General features: G+C 35.5%; 1 protein-coding gene across 5 annotated transcripts in view; it reads right to left on the bottom strand.

The window, feature by feature from the left end:
• Positions 1 to 2,996: 2,996 nt before the first annotated feature.
• Positions 2,997 to 20,268, bottom strand: part of nub1 (negative regulator of ubiquitin-like proteins 1) — a 38,641-nt gene continuing 21,369 nt past the window's right edge. For all 5 annotated transcript variants that reach the window (XM_028804174.2, XM_028804175.2, XM_028804177.2 and 2 more), the window contains exons 9-15: positions 19,155 to 19,341; positions 17,495 to 17,602; positions 16,386 to 16,538; positions 14,177 to 14,323; positions 10,696 to 10,788; positions 9,565 to 9,763; positions 2,997 to 3,708 (exon numbers count right to left, since the gene is read on the bottom strand). In XM_028804174.2, the coding sequence (XP_028660007.1) occupies positions 3,536 to 3,708; positions 9,565 to 9,763; positions 10,696 to 10,788; positions 14,177 to 14,323; positions 16,386 to 16,538; positions 17,495 to 17,602; positions 19,155 to 19,341 (1,060 nt within the window). In that variant the 3' untranslated portion in view covers positions 2,997 to 3,535. The remainder of the gene's footprint in view (positions 3,709 to 9,564; positions 9,764 to 10,695; positions 10,789 to 14,176; positions 14,324 to 16,385; positions 16,539 to 17,494; positions 17,603 to 19,154; positions 19,342 to 20,268) is intronic.

Raw genomic sequence — 20,268 nt, 5'->3', positions numbered from 1 at the left:
GGTCAGTGACTGCATTCAGCAAGTCTGACATACCTAATGCGACATTGTGCTTAGCTTCTTCTGTTTTTCTTTGAATCCTCTGAGAGGTCAACGTGGCTATGATCTAGGGATGTGAAGTATTCTAAGATAGGCTTTGGAAGGTCTTTGAACCTCACGTCTCGTATGTAGTCCATGGTACAATCTGCCAGCTGACTCCCAGTTTGACTCTTGTACATTAGATGAGTGGATACCTTTCACAAGAAGTGCACTAAGTAAGATTTTTGGACTAGCATGAGGCTTGTTGTTTAATATTAGATTTTCCAGAGAGACCAAATACAATGGTATTTTAGGTGACATATTTGTAAGTAACACAGTGGAAATCTTTCAGTTGTACAGGGTATGTAAGAGGGAAGTGTGACAGTGGTGAGGTCTGCGGTAGGAGTGACGGATGCATTCAACGTGGAGGTGGGATCGGCTCTGAGCCCTTTCTTATTTGCAATGATGATGGACAGGTAGACAGACGAGATTAGACAGGAGTCCCTGTGGACTATGATGTTTACTGATGACATTGTGATCTGTAACGATAGTAGGGAGCAGGTTGAGGAGACACTGGAGAGGTGGAGATATGTTCTAGAGAGGAGAGGAATGAAGGTCAGTAGGAACAACACAGAATACATGTGTGTAAATGAGAGGGAGGTCAGTGGAATGGTGAGGATGTAAGGAGTAGAGTTGGCGAAGGTGAATGAGTTTAAATACTTGGGATCAAAAGCACAGAGTAATGGGATTGTGGAAGAGAGGTGAAGAAGAGAGTGCAGACAGGGTGGAATGGGTGGAGAAAAGTGTCAGGACCGTAGTGAGACCAGCTATGTTACAGTATATGGGTTGGAGACGGTGGCACTGACCAGGAAGCAGGAGACAGAGCTGGAGGTGGCAGAGTTAAAGATGCTAAGATTTGCATTGGGTGTGACGAGGATGGATAGGATTAGAAATGAGTACATTAGAGGGTCAGCTCAAGTTGGATGGTTGGGAGACAAAGTCAGAGAGGCCAGATTGCGTTGGTTTGGACATGTGCAGAGGAGAGATGATGAGTATATTGGGAAAAAGATGTCAGGAAAGATGAAAAGAGGAAGGCCTAAGAGAAGGTTTATGGATGTGGTGAGAGAGGACATGCAGGTGGTAGGTGTAACAGAACAAGATGAAGAGGACAGGAAGAGATAGAACAAGATGATCCGCTGTGGCAACCCCTAACGGGATCAGCAAAAAGAAGAGGAAGAAGAAGACTATAACACTGTGGCTCCTGTTACAACTGAAAATGTCTGGCAGAGAACATGGCTCTGATTTGTGACACAACCTGCACAAGTTAGGAGGTCAACAGATGACAAGGGAGGATTGGAAAATAGGGCTACTGTAGAAGCAGTTTAAGCCTGTGAAAGGTGCTATATAAATAAAATATATCATTGTCATGTAACTTGGGCAACTAAGGAAAAATTCTATCCACCATGAACGAGTCTGGGTCCAACATTAACTCTACCAAATGCAAATTTAGTTTATGGAAAGGAACTTATTTGGGTAATGTGATTAGAACTAAATGGATGAAAACCCAGATGCCCAAGGTCATGGCTAAGACTCGAGGCTAAAAGGCGAATGCTTGCTATCCCTGGGTTTATGGGTCTTACCAAAGGTTTACTCCCCACTATTCAGAGAAAGCAGCCCTCCTGATCAAATTAATCAAATGGTTGCACAAAAACTAGCATGGACTCTCCAAACCAAGAAATCCCTCAGAGGAGGAGGAGGACAGAATTACATTTTAAACCGACAATGTGTACTTCAGATTTTTTATTACCTTCATTCTCCAGAAAGTCAGATCTGAGAAATGTCTGGGTAAAGTCCTGTCAAGCACAGATTTTCATTGTCTCACACATCTAGAAACAAAATAGGCAGAAGTGGAAAAGGAGGAGGTAGTGGTGACCAAGCACAAGTTTTTAACCACTAAGAAGGGTGTTCATTTTGGTGAAAAATCATGCTGCACTATAAAGTGGACTACACTTAATAAAGAAACCAGTGCAAGGGGATCATAGTGATTCCTGGATCTTCATTCATTCAACTTTACAATCGAGTACCACAGGAGTTTCCTCCACAATAAGGTGAATGCATTGTTCTAGATATATATTCAACTCCTACCAGTGGGCCAAGAGCTTGAGGAATGGTGTTGTGTCATTGTTCTGTTCTCCTTCTCATAACATCCAAGCCTGAAGCACAGGGAAAAACCTGGAGTACAGACAAGGAACTCCAGAAAGGTCAAAGCATGTTTTCTCTTCTATAAAGAAAGGACCACCAAATAGTTCATTAAGGAATGCTCAAGCAAGGATATCCAAAAATCTGTAATGTTAAGACTGCTTAGTAAAGTAAGGAATGGTCATAACAGGCCAGCCCCTTCTGGTCACTTGATGTCACAGACCACGATATAAGGGAGAGTTGGAAGCCAAGCCAGCTGTAATTTTCTGAATATTGTATAGAAGGGACGTCACTTACTACTGGCTGTTTCTCAAGATAAAGGGGGCTCCTACCTCTGGAGATTACAAACACACTGGTGCATGTGATGTACTACAAGTATTCTGTTTTACTTTGAAGGCCGCCAAGATACTTGAACCATCCCAACTAAATTTTACTTGTGGAAATAGATGTTGAGTTAAGGAATTTTCTTAGCAAGTGATTTCAACTGTAACTTTAGTCAAAAATGTTGCGAAACATAAAACAAAATGATTTGCAAGATTATCAGACCATGACCATGCACTGATAATATCATCTAATTGGGTCCAATGGCAAGTAAGTTCTGGTGCGTGATACCATTATGTGATCTTTCATCATCATTCTCCTGTCTTTAGTGATAGCTCACTTGACAGCTAATCCCTTCTGTAAGGACACAGGTCTTTCTATGTGTCTGTTAACAGTATTTCTGTACATACAGTAGGTGAAAGCACAGCAAAAAGGTTTTCTTGATGAATCTCTGGCAAAAGTAGGATGATAAACATTTTTGATTTTTATTGTGCATTTTTAAGAATATTTTTGTTTCAGTCCTTTACGTTCTATACATAAATTAAACCTAATGAATCACAGAATTGATAACATTTTCCTTCAGTTCATGACTTTAATACAACAATTAAATGATTCTGGTACACCTTCAAATCTGATACAAGTAAAATGTGTTACTTTGACTCGTTTTACAAATTTACTTCATTTAAATAGTAAGAGTAAGTGGTTGCAGTTTAAAATGTAAAACAGTTGTAATAAAATAGATATTCTGATTTATAGCTGTGAATCATAATAGGCTGATATAAATCTATTGCTGAAAATGTACAAAAAATTGAATATACTCCTAAGAATTAAAGAGGAGATATTATTCTTACAAATATGTTAAAATGCATAATGTTTTTTTTTTTGTACATTCTTCCTAAATGCATTAACTGCAAAAAATTGACCAACATAGTTGAAATAATTTAAAACTTTGCATTCTGTCTCAAACACTGTGATTTAATTTTTGCATTAATCAAATTAATTAACCAGTTGATTGGTTCCTTCTTTCCAGGTAACTTTTCAGTTGCTCAATTACCATCTCCTCTTCCTCCAAAGTCAAATCAAGATAGTCTTCTTCATGCTCTGGGATATCTGCAAGTACCTCTTGTATAAGATCTGCTTCCATTGGGTCATCCTCTGAATTTCCTGGAGAGCCTATTGGGAATAATGGACACAAATTGTAAAGGATTTGAGCGTGTGTGTGTTTGTGTTTTCAGTTTCAACACTTTTTAATTTCATTGTAATAAAACTAGCAATTGATAACTTTGAGGTTATTTTCCTCACAATCTACTGTTAAATAATCACACAGCTTCATTAAATATCAGGGTTAATAATAATAATAATAATAATAATATGAAGCACAAAATGAGCAGCAGGACATGCAGTTAAGAATGATAAAGATACAACCATGTTAAAGAAAAAAGTATGAAGCCTTAAAACATTTAATTTATCCCCTCGACTCCCCACCTTGCTAAAAGTGACACACATATTTGGAAATCTGCCACACAAAATTCTGACAGCACTGCCCATACAAATGAAACAGATATGCATCAGTCCTTAAATATTTATTCAATGGACTAACAGTTATGATCATTGATATTAGTAAATAGCTAGTAGACATCTTGTTAAAAATGCTTTCATAAGAAAAAAACGACAAAGAAAAAAAAATAGTCTAGACTTTATACTAAAAATTAATCAATAACCAGCAAGCAATACATCACTAAGTTTGTGTTTTAAAAGGCTTTGCAGATGTATACGCTCTATTTTTGCTCTATTAACACATTGATTTACTTTGCATTTACACATAAACATATTTAGCCTGCACTAAAGAAAAAAATATTTTACTTAATTGCGGGAAGTATACAAGTATTGAAACTACAACATTAGGCCCTTTTCAAGTATAAACATCCAAATTAGGAGCACTGATTAAGATGAAGGTCAAGCACAAGATTTTATAATATGTACCTACAGCTATATACTAAATGTATTACCAACTGAAATTGGTTAGATGGTTTACTGTACATAAGCTTGAAGGTGACTAGTATACTTGTGATGTACATAAAATTATGTGCAGATAGCAAGACAGGTATAATAATGAAACTTAACTTTCAAACAATCTACTGTAGCAGTCATAGTTATGTCCTGTATTTTGAACCACAATAGAAACAAAACTGATTAAAATGATAATATTTTCATTTCTTTTTATGGCTGAATATTTATGAACCCTTAATTACAGTATTAGAGAACAGTTTTTTGCAGATGAGTTTATCCTGACAGGAGCTGCTGATATAGCTGTACATACCATATCTGTTTGTTAGTCATTTGTACAGAAATATAAGTAACACAATAATTATAAACTATTACTAACCCTCCTCTATTCTGTTTTTTTTTTCTCGGTATCTTGAAGTGGTACTTGGTGCCACTGCTCTACTGCCTCAGAAAAAGGAGCACTGGAGTAATGGGCTAAAAGAGTCTCTCATCAGACTGGATGGCCCATCACAGACTCCACTATAAAATGCACTGGAGGACTGGTTTGAACTTTGTCTGTGACTTTCAATTTTTATTATAATCTTGTCCATTGTCAACTGGTCATATTGTAGTTCATCAATTAATCAATGGACAGATTTTGCTGTTTTCCATTTATGTTTATCAGTTTCTACTTTATATGTACTAATTTAGTATTTAGCAATTAGTGTAATCTGTGCTTGTATTTTCCCTGTTCATAGCACTCGAAGTCTGCACTCCGTGAAGAGCTCTATAAAAAAAGAAGTTGTATTGTAATGTACTGTTCTGAACAGTTTGGTACATCAATACAAAAATCTTCTAATTATATAATAGCATGACATGTATAACATTATGTCAATTAAAGAATGGATAGGCAGAACCCACATTTGACCAACATAAATATGGACAGGGTACACAAAATGTATTCATGCACAACACAGTAAAAGACACACATTAGTTTCAAAAATGGAAATATTGATAAATTAAGGCCCAAAACCTTTAAAACTTTGCTAAACAATATTATTTGAAATATCTTGTCACGTCCTTTGTGGTAGAGACATGAATAGGTTAGTTAAGTTTGCCATCTAGTGGTAAAAGACTTTATAATTGTGTACCAAAAGCAAACCTGTAGTGGTAACATTTAGATTCCAGCACTTCGCTTTTTTTTTTTATATAAAAACAATACAATGCCATAGGAAGGCTCATCAATATTGATAAACTTGCACCATATAATTGTGTAACCTTCATGTAAGAGTATCACATTCTGTAGAAGTATAAATGACTGTACATGTGAGTTAAGTAAGTCTATCAAACATAAAAATTAAGTAAAATGGGCTAGCAGTATACAAATATAAACCCTTAAATTCAGTAATTGTATAACAAACAAACTTGAATGTCAGAAGCACTTTGCATCTTATAGTACATAACTCTGAATAAATTCAGCAGAATGTATATTGTATGTATTTGCATGTTGTTTCCCTTTATGACCATAGGATTCCCATCTGTGATTCAACCACAAGTTCTACTGATACTGGTAATGATGTCTGACTCAATGCTTAACTCATACAAGCAAATTAAGTCAACATAAACTCAACTGTTCAGAAGGAATAATATCAGGTTATAGTCTCCAAAACTTGTGCATGTAGTTATGTAAGGTACAACAACTTATTAAGTATGGATTAATAGAAGAAATTACTTGTAGCTTTTTGTCTGATAAGCATGTTGCCTATTTGCCAACAGCAAAACAATACATATAACTGTACCTTATAAAGTGTAAAAATAAAGCTGTGTTTACACTATCACTTTCATGTGACTTAATTTCTGTTTTTCCATACAGATTACCGGTAGCTTTTTGGAGTGGTGGCTCTGAGGCTAAGGATCTGCGCTGGTATCCAGAAGGTTGCCGGTTCGAATTCCCGTCACTGCCAAAAGAGATCCTACTCTGCTGGGCCCTTGAGCAAGACCCTTAACCTGTAATTGCTCCAGGGACGCTGTACAATGGCTGACCCTGCGCTCTGACCCCAAGGGGTATGCGAAAACTAACAAATTTCTAATACGAGAAATCGTATAAGATGAAATAAAGAACAAAAAAAAAAAAAAAAAAAAAAAAACCCCAAAAACCACAAGCTTTCTGATTTTTTTGAGATTAATATGTGGCATTGAATTTCAAATAAATTGTTATCATCCATATACGAGACTTCTATCAAGGATGTAGAACTTGATTATGTAATTTTTGTGTATTATGCTACATGCTGAAAAGAGAGAGATGGTGTAGCTAGAGACAATTAAATAGATATATTAAAGTTTTTCATTTGATTCAAATGTTCTCCAGCCAACGGGAGCCATTAAAGTAGTTAACAATACTGATCCACCACTTGCAGCTCGTGTTGTGCATCCAACTTCTTTGAATGCAGGTGGAGGAAATTAGAGCAGAAAATACTAAGGCATATATTGCCATAGCCATTCTGTGCCGACTTACTGTATTTAGAAAACAAGCTCTGCTTCTAAAACGTAAAAAATTGAAAAGCGTTAGCAGATAAAGCATGCAGACCCTCACATTTATGCCTTATCTGCATCATAATGCATGTGCGGTGCATAAATTCCACATAAGCTGAATGTGTACATATATCCACAAGTCACATCTAGAAATTGTAATGTAATACCACAGACATCAAATTTGGAATTCTTCATGATTTCCGATTTGGGCATCAGGACCTGGTAATGTACTCCTCGCCTTAGATATACAATAGGCAGTTTTTTCTGCCTCAGTGTGCTTGCTTCTCATAAGCTTGCAAACTTGCACGTTAATGTGCGAGGCTTGGTATATAGTGGTCACCTAATAATGTACTATACACAGTCAAATGAAAATAAAAAAAAATAGTGAAATGAAACTTGATTAAAAGCTCCACATTCATCACTTGTAGCTCCTCATGAGCCATCTGCTTCACTAAATCTCCTTCCTCAGATCTGCCAAATAATTAAAATACATGAAAGTCACTCAGCTTTCAAAGAAAGCATTCAAACTCCAGCGTTACTAAGCTCTGCTTCTGCTTAATAAGATGGATATGGAAGGAAAGCAGTCTGCTTGTTCTTCAAGTTATTAAACTGCACTGTTCAGATTAGCTTCAAAACCAAAACTGAAACTGAATATTTCCCCCGTCCTTCAAAGGCAAACATCACCAAATGCAAACAAAGGGTGTCTGAAAATAAGTAAGGCTTACAACATTAAGTTGTAAAACATAAGAAAAAGTTTGGGAACCCCCCTCAGTCTGCATAATAATCTACTCTACTTTCAACAAAAAAGATAACAGTGGTATGTCTTTCATTTCCTAGGAACATCTGAGTACTGCGGGGTTTTCCTAACAAAGATTTTTAGTGAAGCAGTATTTAGTTGTATGAAATTAAATCAAATGTGAAAAACTGGCTGTGCAAAAATTTGCGTACCCTTGTAATTTTGCTGATTTGAATGCATGTAACTGCTCAATACTGATTACTTGCAACACCAAATTGGTTGGATTAGCTCGTTAAGCCTTGAACTTCATAGACAAGTTTGTCCAATCATGAGAAAACGTGGTCAATTGCAAGTTGTGCTTCCCTTTGACTCTCCTCTGAAGAGTGACAGCATGGGATCCTCAAAGCAACTCTCAAAAGACAACCCACAGATCACCTCTAAAGACCTGCAAGAACATCTTGCTGCAGATGTTGTATCTATATATCGTTTTACAATTCAGCGCAATTTGCACAAAGAACATCTATATGGCAAGGTATGGCCCTTTCTGCACTCACGCCACAAACAGAGTCACTTGTTGTATGCAAACGCTCATTTAGACAAGTCAGATTCATTTTGGAACAAAGTGCTTTGGATTGATGGGACAAAAATTGAGTTATTTGGTCATAACAAAAAGCACTTTGCATGGCGGAAGAAGAACACCACATTCCAAGAAAAACACTTGCTACCTACTGTCAAATTTGGTGGAGGTTCCATCATGCTGTGGGGCTGTGTGGCTAGTTCAGAGACTGGGGCCCTTGTTAAAGTCGAGGGTTGGATGAATTCAACCCAATATCAACAAATTCTTCAGGATAATGTTCAAGCATCAGTCAGAAAGTTGAAGTTATGCAGGGGTTGGATATTCCAACAAGACAATGACCCAAAACACAGTTCGAAATCTACAAAGGAATTCATGCAGAGGGAGAAGTACAATGTTCTGGAATGGCCATCACAGTCCACTAACTTGAATATCATCAAAAATCTATGGGATGATTTGAAGCAGGCTGTCCATGATCGGCAGCCATCAAATTTAACTGAACTGGAGAGATTTTGTATGGAAGAATGGTCAAAAATACCTCCATCCACAATCCAGACACTCATCAAAGCTATAGGAGGAGTTTAGAGGCTGTTATATTTGCAAAAGGAGGCTCAACTAAGTATTGATGTAATATCTCTGTTGAGGTGCCCAAATTTATGCACCTGTCTAATTCTGTTATGATGCATATTTTCTGTTAATCCAATGAACTTAATGTCACTGCTGAAATACTACTGTTTCCATAAGGCATGTCATATATTAAAAGGAAGTTGCTACTTTGAAAGCTCAGCCAATGATAAACAAAAATCCAAAGAATTAAGAGGGGTTCCCAAACTTTTTCATATGACTGTATTTGCCTTATAAACCCAACTTAAAAATAAAATCATCCACTTATAATTTAATGAATGATACTGAAGAGCCAAAAAAAACAAACATTTTTACCTCCTTTATTGTAGTACATTTTGCTACCAGAACTGTATATACTGAATTTATGAGTGAAACAGAAGAGCAGTACAAAACAGTCCTTTGTGGTAGTAAGACCAAAATTTGTTTTCTAAAATTAAAAATGCAACTAAACATTAAAATTTCTTGTGAACAAAAGTAAGCAAAGGAAATGCTGAATTAAAAAGATCACTGACTTGATCAAAAACTATTAAATAACTACTGTACAACAGGTTAAAGGACTGTTAAATGGTAAAAGCACCTGCAGAACTAGAACTGGGCTCCTCTGATGAAATGCTTGTGTCCTCAGGAGTGGAAGATGAAGTTGCTCCTACGGCCATTAAATTTTCTGGAAGATTCCCATTATAATGAAGAAGAAGCTGTATGGCACTCTCTAGGTTTCCATTTGCATGTCTCAATGCAGCCTCTGCAGAATCTTGGTTAAAACCAAGAGATACTACCTGAAATGAACATATAGCACAAGTAAAATAATTGAAGTTCTCGCTCAGTTGTTTACTTGTTGTACTCTGTCTTTATTTCAGCTTCAGCAGGGACTATAAAAATTAGTTGTCTTGGTAAATGTAATGTAGAAACACAGAAAAAGTCAGAATAGTCCGTTCACACCACAGCAACGACATCTAATCAGGTTCAAGAAGAAAAAAACAAGATTTTGTAGAGATATATCCTCTTCCTGAGTGTAATACAGAAACAGCGGTTTTTGGATGTTAATTTTTTTTTCTTGTGTAAAATAACAAACCTGCTATTTTCACAAAATGATCACCAATTTACATACTACATATATTTATCTATTAACATAAATCCACATATAGTATATCTGTGTCAAACAAGAAAAATGTCATGGAAAAAAGAATTTTTTGATGACAAAAACCAACTCTGGTAAAATTTTCTTGACAAAAGAAATTTAAGGCTAAAATTAAGTATATGGCATCTATCATATGTTGTGGAATTTAGAACAAGAAAATAAGCAAGGAAATTATATCAATAAAAAAAGACTTTTTCAAGCCCTACTTTTTCAAACTACTAACTATTGGTAGTTTTACAATTTTAAAGACAACTAAATAAAAAAGAGATCAAGATACACTAAGAACAGTGATTTGCAGTCCATCCAAGCCTTTTAAGACTGTAGTATTACATCAGGTTGCCACATCTAAGGATGAGGGATGGATTATGAAATGTAGAGATTCTTCATTTTCCATATTACCTTTTATTTTCTATAGGACTAAGTTTTTGGTTTTTAGATAGAGATGCATGTTAAGAGTGTAGCCAAAACAATCACAGGTGTAAAAATGTTCCCTCAAAACAGTATCTGCACTAGAAACAATTCACTTAATTTTTCATTTTTCCTTTGGAACTTTTGTAAAGTATAGTGTACCTGATTAATTTTTTCTTCTGTAACCATGTCATTGTTATTCAGCCTTTGGTTATTGTTTTCTGTTGCTATAAGCGGGTAGTTATCAAGAAGGTCCTAAATAGAAAAAAAGAAGGAAATGTTGATTTTAATGGTACTAGCAGTTTAAAGCAGAGTGGTATCTCGCAAATAATGGATGAGAAAAAAATGGAAAAAAAAACTTTCTATACATTTATTTTTCATCATTATAAGGTTTAGAGAAACAGGAACAAGGAGAGAATAAAACCTGGATGGGATGCGAGTTCACTGCATATCACACTCATATATACCACTCCTATTTAGAATTCCCAGTTAAACTCACTGGCACATCTTAGTGATAAGGGTATAAATAATATTCACTGAGAGAAGGTGAAAAGCCATGAATACTGTACAGTGGTGGTAGCTTTGCCATGAAGTAAACCCAGGACCCTGAAATTATCAGGCTGCAATGCTAATCACTGTACCACTTTCTTGCTCCTACTAAGAACATCTTTTGCAGATATTAAGCTTAGGTATGTATGTATAAGTTTGACAGCCAAACAACATTTATACATTAATGTGTGTTTCAGTTTTTACTGTTAATTACAAACACATGGGAAATAAAAGCCTGTTTGCTCAAGGCATTTAAGTCTGTGTAGGCTTGCATTTTTTTTAAACTATCTGTGTTAAATTTCACAACACAATGGGCCTCAGTTATAGTGCCATCAGTAAATCGAATGTACCAGAAGTAGTATGTAGCAAAGTGCTTTTCTGTATATGATATTCATAGGTTTTCCGATAAAGGCTAACAGTATTGATGGGCAGTGTGGTGTAGTGGTTAAGGCTTTGGATTGGACCCAGGACTTCAAAACCTAAGGTTGTGGGTTCAAATCTGGCTACTGTCACTGTGTGTCCCTGAGGCAAGTCAATTCACCTGCATGTGCTCCAACTGGAAAAACAGATGTAATGTAACTAATTGTATCTCATATGTTGTAAGTGGCCTTGGATAAAGGTGCCATTCAAATAGTAATAAAAATGTTATTAGATCACTGGAGCCACTTATTCTTGAACATGCTATTTACCAGGGGTCGGCAACCTTTCAACAGTGTCATGCCGAACCTATGTTACAATGTTATTCCGTGTGCCGACATAATTCTGCTAATTGTGTTATATATGGTACCAAAATTGGTCCAGTTACAATGAGCTTCAAAAGTATATACAGTGGAACCTCGAGATATGATCACCTCTGTATACGAGAAATTCAAAATACGAGGAAAGTATGAGCGAAAAATTCAGATCTAAATGCGAGCATTGGCTCGCGAAACGAGCCACGAGCCAGGCTGTGGGTATAGCTCGCGGCTTAGCGAGGGGGCGTGGTACCAGTTGCAAGCCGCGATCTGCGGTGTCTGCGTTTCTCACTTAAGTGCACAGGTGGGAAACTTCCCACATCCATGATTATTCCTGTGGCTGATGGGCTGCAGCTGCCATGTCCTCCCCGCATATATAGAGAAGCGCGAGCCGGTTAAGGGAGAGAGAGAGAGAGAGAGAGAAAAAAAAAAAGGCAGGCAGGCAGGCAGGAAGAAGTCGGTACGGGAGAGCGAGCGAGCGAGTGCAGGCTCGCGTGTAGCTGAACAGTGAACTGAACAGGCGAGCCAAACAGCTGAAGCAGGACGGTGTAAAGAAGGTCAGCTGCATTAAGAGTGTCTCGCCTGTTGCAGAGCCCGCAGGTGAGACGCTCACAGAGAAGAAGCACCGGGGATTGTCATCTGTTTTATAAAGACTGCATCCTTTTGACGTTTTAACCTCGTGTTAAAGGATTGTTATTCTTGTGTATTTTAAACCTCCACTTCACAACTGTTTTAAGGATTATTTATTTAAAGATTTATTGAATGCTCTACTGCACTTTGGACACCTGTTTTGATTCTTTTAATGATCAGTTATATTATTTACCAGTGTTATTTATTAAAGGTAGACTACAGTATATATAATTTATCAGTGTTATTTGTTAGGAAAATTGATTTTTATGTTAATATATTTGGGGTGCGGAACGGATTAACTGGATTTCAATTATTTTCAATGGGGAAGTTTGTTCTAGATACGAGAAATTCGCTATACAAGCTCAGTGCTGGAACGAATTAAACTCGTATCTAGAGGTTCCACTGTACTTTTGAAGCCCATTATAACCGGATCTTACTCATTCAACATTTTAAAATACATAGGATCATATATGAAAAAAATGTTTTGTCAAATGGTTTTATAACTGCATTTGGTGGCTTTATTTTTGGTTCTAATTATTTGAATAAAATAAGTAGTTTGTTTCTTAAAGCCAGAAACAGCCCTTTTTATAGCTTCACTTTTCACATTGGAGTTTTTAAACGTGGACTGATGTTTAGTTTGATAATGTCTTTGTACACAAGATGTACGACACACAACACTTTCACAGCATAATGCACAAACAGCACGATCCTTTTGTTGTACAAATCCATATCAATTCGTCCAAGAGTCTTGAAAAGAGCCAACATCAAGCTTTTGTCTTTTAGGAGTCATTTTAGGGCAGTATATTACTTAATAACAAGGTTTGTTTTAATGTTCCATGGCCTGCACTGAACACATTCTTTCCTTTTACATGTGATTCGCATGCGCAAAATGTATGTGGGGACATAGAGCGCAAACGCATGTGCTGTAATTAAAATAAAATAACAAGAGGTTGGTTTTAACGTTCCAAGGCCTGCACTGTACACATGGTTTCCATTTACATGTGAGTCTCATATACAAAACGTAGGTGAGGGCGCTACTGCGTGTGCTGTAATTAAAATGTATTTTCAATGCAACCAGAGTGCCATTGAAAATTGTTCTGCATGCCACATTTCGCCCATGTGCCGTAGGTTGCCAACCCCTGCTATATACAATTGCACATGAGTAAAACATTCCTGCATTAGATCTATTTCTGCTTTTCCTAGAGTCTTGGCTTTTGTTGATGGTCAATGCAAAATACCATTTTACAGGAAAATGTATTCTTTGAATTGAAATGGGTAATCAGTTGAATAATGTGTAATCTGAGTATAAATTATTATTATCAGATATTTACAATTTTCACTTGTTTATAATGTTCAGGCTTGTTTTTTTTATTTTATTAAATATTAAGCGGTTAAGAAGTGTGGAAAAGTGCAGTGGTTCAATTAATTTCAATGCTCCAGAAGAACGATATAAATACATTGCAGGACAATGAGAAGACATTCAATTATGTACTTTTGCTGAAGCTGGTAAATGAACTACAGAGTCATAAATTACAAAGTGTGAAGTTTAGACCTCATTTATCTGGCTCATTTTGTAATATAGCACATATTATTAGAACCTGGTAATTGTAGTAATACTGTATATATCACCTTTCCTATGCTCAAAGGGGAAAATAACAAACAGCTTACATTCTTTATGATGTCAAACAAACTGCATCTTTCATTTTCTTAAAGACAGCTTCAGGGTATACCTGAAAGGCTTTGTTCAAGTCCCCTCCTGCTTTAGCGAGTGCCTTTGCAGCATTTCTTCGAGAATAACCCAGCTGAGTCAATGAGGAAATATCATCCATTCTTTTTCTTCTCTTTTCTCTTTCCTTTCTTCTTACTGCTTCTTTTTCCTGAAAAAAAAAGAAAAACACTAAATAGGCAGGTTTACTTAGAAGAATTATTTCTGCGTGGGACAAACCTTGCATAATTTGCCCATCTTGATAGATTCTTGTCAGCAATTTGACTATCGCATTTAGCACATGATGAAAATCAGTTCTAAATGGGATAGCTGTCTATCATACAGCATCTGCACTCTCACATCCATATTTAATCACTGAGCTATTTTAGAGATATGAATTAACATGGTACAAATAACTTTGGGATAGGAAAAGAAAACTGGAATACCAGGACAAAAAGGGGGGAGGAACTCTGCATATGGGGTGCTGCAACTTAGAAATAAACTATATTTCAATTACTGTGAGGAACTCTAATATGTTATGGTGCATTATGCCAAAAAAAATTAGAAGATACCATACTTGAAGATGATTGTTATGATTTGCTCTGCACATATAATATTTCTAATTAAAATTCATAATTTTACTAAATTGTTTTGCCTCATTATTAATTATATATGGGCAGCCAGTTTCATTAAAAACAAGACATATTGTAAATTGTAGTACTTCAGACTATTACATCACAAAAATAGCTCATCAGAAGTATACACATTTATTAATGTTTATTTTTGACTATTACATAGTATCTTCTATTTATCAATATTTTTTGACATCCCTGCTTTAAGTTAGACATTTACTATGTAATTTAATATCAAATTTGAAAAGAAAATCCAATACTTCTTTTAAAAACTTCAAATAAAATCAACCTTAATACAACATGCCATCACATGAGAACATAAAACACTTAAACCTGCTCAGTCCATTTCCTTAAGGCAGCAGCACTAACCAATGAATCGCCTTGCCACCCCTGAATTTAGCAACAAAATGAACCACTGGTCCAGAATTCTCACTAGGTAAATTCAAGTAAGGAGAGAGAGAGGTTGGGAGCGTACACTAATTATAGTACGTTGCCACACCCACCACATGACAAACCACTCGGACTGGGACAGAGTGCAGCTGTATAACAGGTGACACCTCAGCACCACACTGGAACAGTGTGAGGTTTTTTTTTTCTCCCCCTCAAAGTGGCTGGAGTGTGAATCCTGCCACCAACCCCTTGTTTTCCCAGCAAGTTGCAGGACCTGCTTGCAGGGCTGGATGCAGGTTAATGTCAAACCCAGAACGAAGCAATTGCAGGTTAAGGGCTTAATGGAGTAGAGTCACTTCTGGCCTTTACAGGATTCGAACCAGCAACCTTCTGATTGCTGGTGCAGGATTCCTAGCCTCGGAGCTACCACTGAGTACGTGTAAAACTTACTAAATATACAGGCTACATTAGATAAAAACAATTAGTACAAAAAAAAAAAATGTAATTCAATGCGAACTGACTTACTACATCACCAAGAACCGGATATGGACCAAGCACACACAAACTCCGGTCAGGAAGGCAAAACAGCACTTTATCACCTGAGGCAGCTGAGGAAATTCAAGGTCTGGCCAAACATTTTGGAAACTTTTTACTTCAGCACTGTAGAGATTAACCTAACACAGAGCTGCACATCATGGCTTTGGAATGGCTCAGTCCAGGATCACAAAGCCCTGCAGAGACTGCTGCACTCAGCACTTCCCTCTCTGCAGGACATCTACACCAAGCGCTGCAGGACCATGCAATCAAAATAATTATGGACACTACCCACCCAAGCAACAGACTGGTCAGCCTGCTCACCTCATCCAAGTGGCTATGCAGCCTAATGGAAAAAACCGAGAGACTGATGAGGAGCTTTTATCCTCAGGCCATCAGAATCCTGAACTCTGACATGCCAACAAACATTTGAACCTAAAACTCATTTTAACTTACAGTGCAGCCACTTTAAACTTTATACTGTTTCAGATTTCAACTTAATTTCAATCTAGTTTAACTTAACTGAAATACATTTAGTTAATTTTATTTAACTTTTTTTGCACATTCTTGGAGTAGGCTAGCTTTTTCATTTCACTGCACCTTTTACCTGTATAATTGTATGTGTGACAAATAATTACCCTTGAGTAATTGAAAACATAAGATGCATTTTAAACTTACTTCTCTTCTCTGACAAATATGGTCAGCTGCATTGTTAACATTTCCATCACAGGCACGTAGACCAAGACGTGCTTCTTGCTCTGTGTATCCAAGATTCATGAGTTCAGCTATTTTACTAGAGTCAATACAGAGTTGCATATGTAGATTTTGTACCTAAAATTAAAATAAAAAATATCTTTATAGCAATCATTAAAATTGTTGCTTCAAATCATAATTATAAACACGAAGTGATTAAATGGTGCCGTTTTTTCATAATTAGTCTGTGCTTTCTGGACCAATGATCTTTGATGTATCACCTGGAAATATTCCAGGTTTTTAATTGATGTAAAGATATCCAAGAAACCTCAATTCCAAACATTAATGAAACCATAATATAGAATTATTTTTTACTATAGGGTACACACACATACTTAAAACACAGCTAAACTGGTAACAATCCTCCCAGCAGTTTCCAGCAATTTCTTTTTCCAATAGCATTCTGCTTTGATAATGTTTCGGATTTGCACAAGATGTTCTCAAATATCCTCATAGTACCGGCAGTTTCAGCTTTAGTAACATGGTACGTGCAACATTTTTAGCAATTTTTCACATAACTACAAACGTTTCATGTTCAAAGTATTTTTACTTTTTTTTTTTGATAAAATGGTGATAAATAATGTTGCATTCTAGTAATAGTTTTTAAATTCACAGCATAAAAAGACCTTGAAACAAATTAAATTTTACACAATGAGTTCACTGTATATGGTGCAATACTACAATTATTACTACTACAATATGCCATAATAAATATAAAATACAGCATTAAGCTGTTCTGAAATTCCAGGCATAGGCCAGGGAAAGACAATTAAAATGTGAAATTTTTGACTTTTCAGTATTAAGATTAATTCATAATCTCATTAGGAAAATGGTATTAAAATACAAAAAATAGTATTTTGATCTTAAAAGCTAATAATTACTTGCCATGTATTTTCTAATAAGTTCATTAAATGATACTTATGATTCTAACAAGACATCAGTTTAACTCGAACTACTCTGTCAGAAACCATTTCGATGTCTACATAACTGCAAAAGAGGAACCCTTATAGCAAATGTTTCCATAAAATTCTTACCTTGCTAAGTTTTTCAGCAGCTGCATTTTCATTACCTTCAATATATGATAACAAGCCCTGAAGCAAGTAAAGCCTTAGAAATAGCACTTCTTCCCCTCTAGAATTTCCCTGAAAATAATAAAAAAAAAAAAAACTGTCTTTATGTCGCTGCCAGTAACCACAGTTAAGCAAGCAGTCCAGTGTAAAGATTACAATTATTTTTAGATTATCAGGAGAACAGCATTTTCCTAAAATGTGCAGAAAAATATTTCTAATAGCATTTTATAACTGAGATAAGCCCTTGCCAGAAATGCCCCCAATTAAATTAGTGTACTAAAAAAGGCAAAATTAAATTAGCAGTACATGTGCATACTAAAACACCAGTTCTGAACAACTAGACCTTCAATTAAGGTATACATACAGTTACTGTATATGATAGACTTAATGTAGCATCTGCCTGATAAAATATAAATTGAATTACAAAAAATGGGGGGCTGGGTTCTTAAGATATATACACATATATTTTCATGTACCTATTTTCCCCCTAAAATTTGTCACTTTATTTTCTTATTAAAGCAGGATTTACTGTATGTTACTGGATGTGGCAGATTTGATAGATAGATATTTTATTAATCCCAAGGGGAAATTCACATATTCCAGCAGCAGCATACTGATAAAGAAAATATTAAATTAAAGAGTGATAACAATGCAGGTTGTAGGTTTTGCTTAAATTAATTCAGCAGCAGGTTAGAAAATGGAATATTGGATCACTTACAAAAAAGATACATTCAATTGATTATAAAAGAATAAATGCATTCACCAATAAATATTCTCATCCTGTATTTCCATTACAGCATCATGTTAAGGCATATTAAGCATGAAATGTAAGTAAAATTTCTAAGACACATACTGTACATGGTTTGCAATATTGATACAGGTTGAGTATAACTAATCCAAAATGCCTTGCATCAGAAGTATTTCATATATTTTTAGATTTTGTAATATTTGCATATACATAATGAAATACCATGGGTAAACCCTTAATCAAGTAGGGAAATGCAGCCACACCAGCTAAATGACAACTCTTGTGTAAAATTAATTCATATTACTGAGACATTATTATAATGTGCCTTGATGTGACAAATATATTAAACCTCTAAAGTGACTATCACTGTATAGACCTTATTTTAGCTTCAAATTGGACTCCTACCTACCCCCAACACTCTAAAAGTATAAATCAATTCTCACACAAATGTCATTCACACCCACTTTTTGGCACTACCATATTTTCATGCTCAAATGCAAGTAGTTTTATAAAAGTGACCCCTGCTGTGGACATTTCTTCTTGTGGCATCATATCAGCACTCAAAAAATTTTGGATTTTGGAATTTCAGATTAAGAATATTCAACCTACAATACATTTGATTGTAAACACTTTCAACTTTTTCCTGACTCATTTGCAAAATAAATAAATAAACAAATAAATAAACTAATTCTGATTGATTTTCAAATGTTAAAAATCGGTGTCAATTCCACACATAGCCCTAGTATAAAGGCACACCATATAAATTATGTTAGTGTGTCTAAAACTGGCACAACCAGTATCACTGCTGTTTCTCTGTCACATACACAACAACATACATAACAACATGGGCAATAAACATACAAATTAATGACAAACCTTAATTTGAACAAGTCTTTCTCTGTCCTTGCCATAGCATTTCAGGAAAGCATCTTCAGCTTTCTGCAATCTAGCCTTAGCATCTTCGAGTAAAGACATTTGCTCGAGAGCTCGATAACACCAAACAATGTCCAGCTGCAGAACTGCATAGTTGTCAACAGACTCTAATAAATCTGAATGACAAACACTATGAAAAAGGAAATAAAACAGTTTATTGTCATTAATCTTCTCAATGCAGTTTAAATAAAAAGGAGGGAGAAGACAACTGGGATAATAAAGAATAGCCCAAAAATGCATATTTAAAAACAGATAGAGAGCTAGAGAGATAGATAAATAAATTTCTCTCAGGATCAATAAGGTATCTATCTAAGTACTAGTAGCCAGGAGTTATACCATGTTAGATACAAACATTTAAGCACACACTATACAAATAACATGAAGTACGTACACTGGGGTTGTAATCTTACAGTCCAGTAAAGGTAATGTAGATGGTGCATACAATAATGCCAGTGCAATGGGAACTGTGCAAATAATAATAATAATAATAATAAATTTTATTTATATTAACATTACTATCAAAATGGCAGGTGGCACAGAATGATGACTCATGTATCAGTATTAGTGTAGACAACTCTTTGGTGATTTAGACTTAAGTATATAACATTACTATTTCAAACTCAGCTATTAATTACTGTGTAATCCAGGGAAACTTGCTTAGATCACCAGTAATTCAAATATACAAATGTTTAAATATTTACATGTTTGTTAAATCTTTCATTGTTGCACTACAAGGCGACAAACATGTTTTCTAAATAATGTAAGAAACATGGAAGAATTAGTCACTTCTAAAAATAAACCACAGATCATTAACACAAGTGTAGAATGTTTGGAAATATAAACCAATAAAGAAGAATATATAGTGTAAAATTAATACAAGACATTTTTACTAAGACTAGTATTTTTTGTACTGCACCAACTTTTGTCAGTTGTGGTTACCACAAAATGTTCAAATTGCCTTTACGTTTTGATATACCCACATATTAGTGTTCACAAGAAAAAGAAATATAACAGAATATTTAATCCTACCACATAACACATGCTGTGATTGAAATTT

Source organism: Erpetoichthys calabaricus, chromosome 6, assembly GCF_900747795.2.
Source record: "Erpetoichthys calabaricus chromosome 6, fErpCal1.3, whole genome shotgun sequence".
Lineage (NCBI taxonomy): Eukaryota > Metazoa > Chordata > Cladistia > Polypteriformes > Polypteridae > Erpetoichthys > Erpetoichthys calabaricus.
This window is presented reverse-complemented; position numbering and strand designations above follow the sequence as displayed.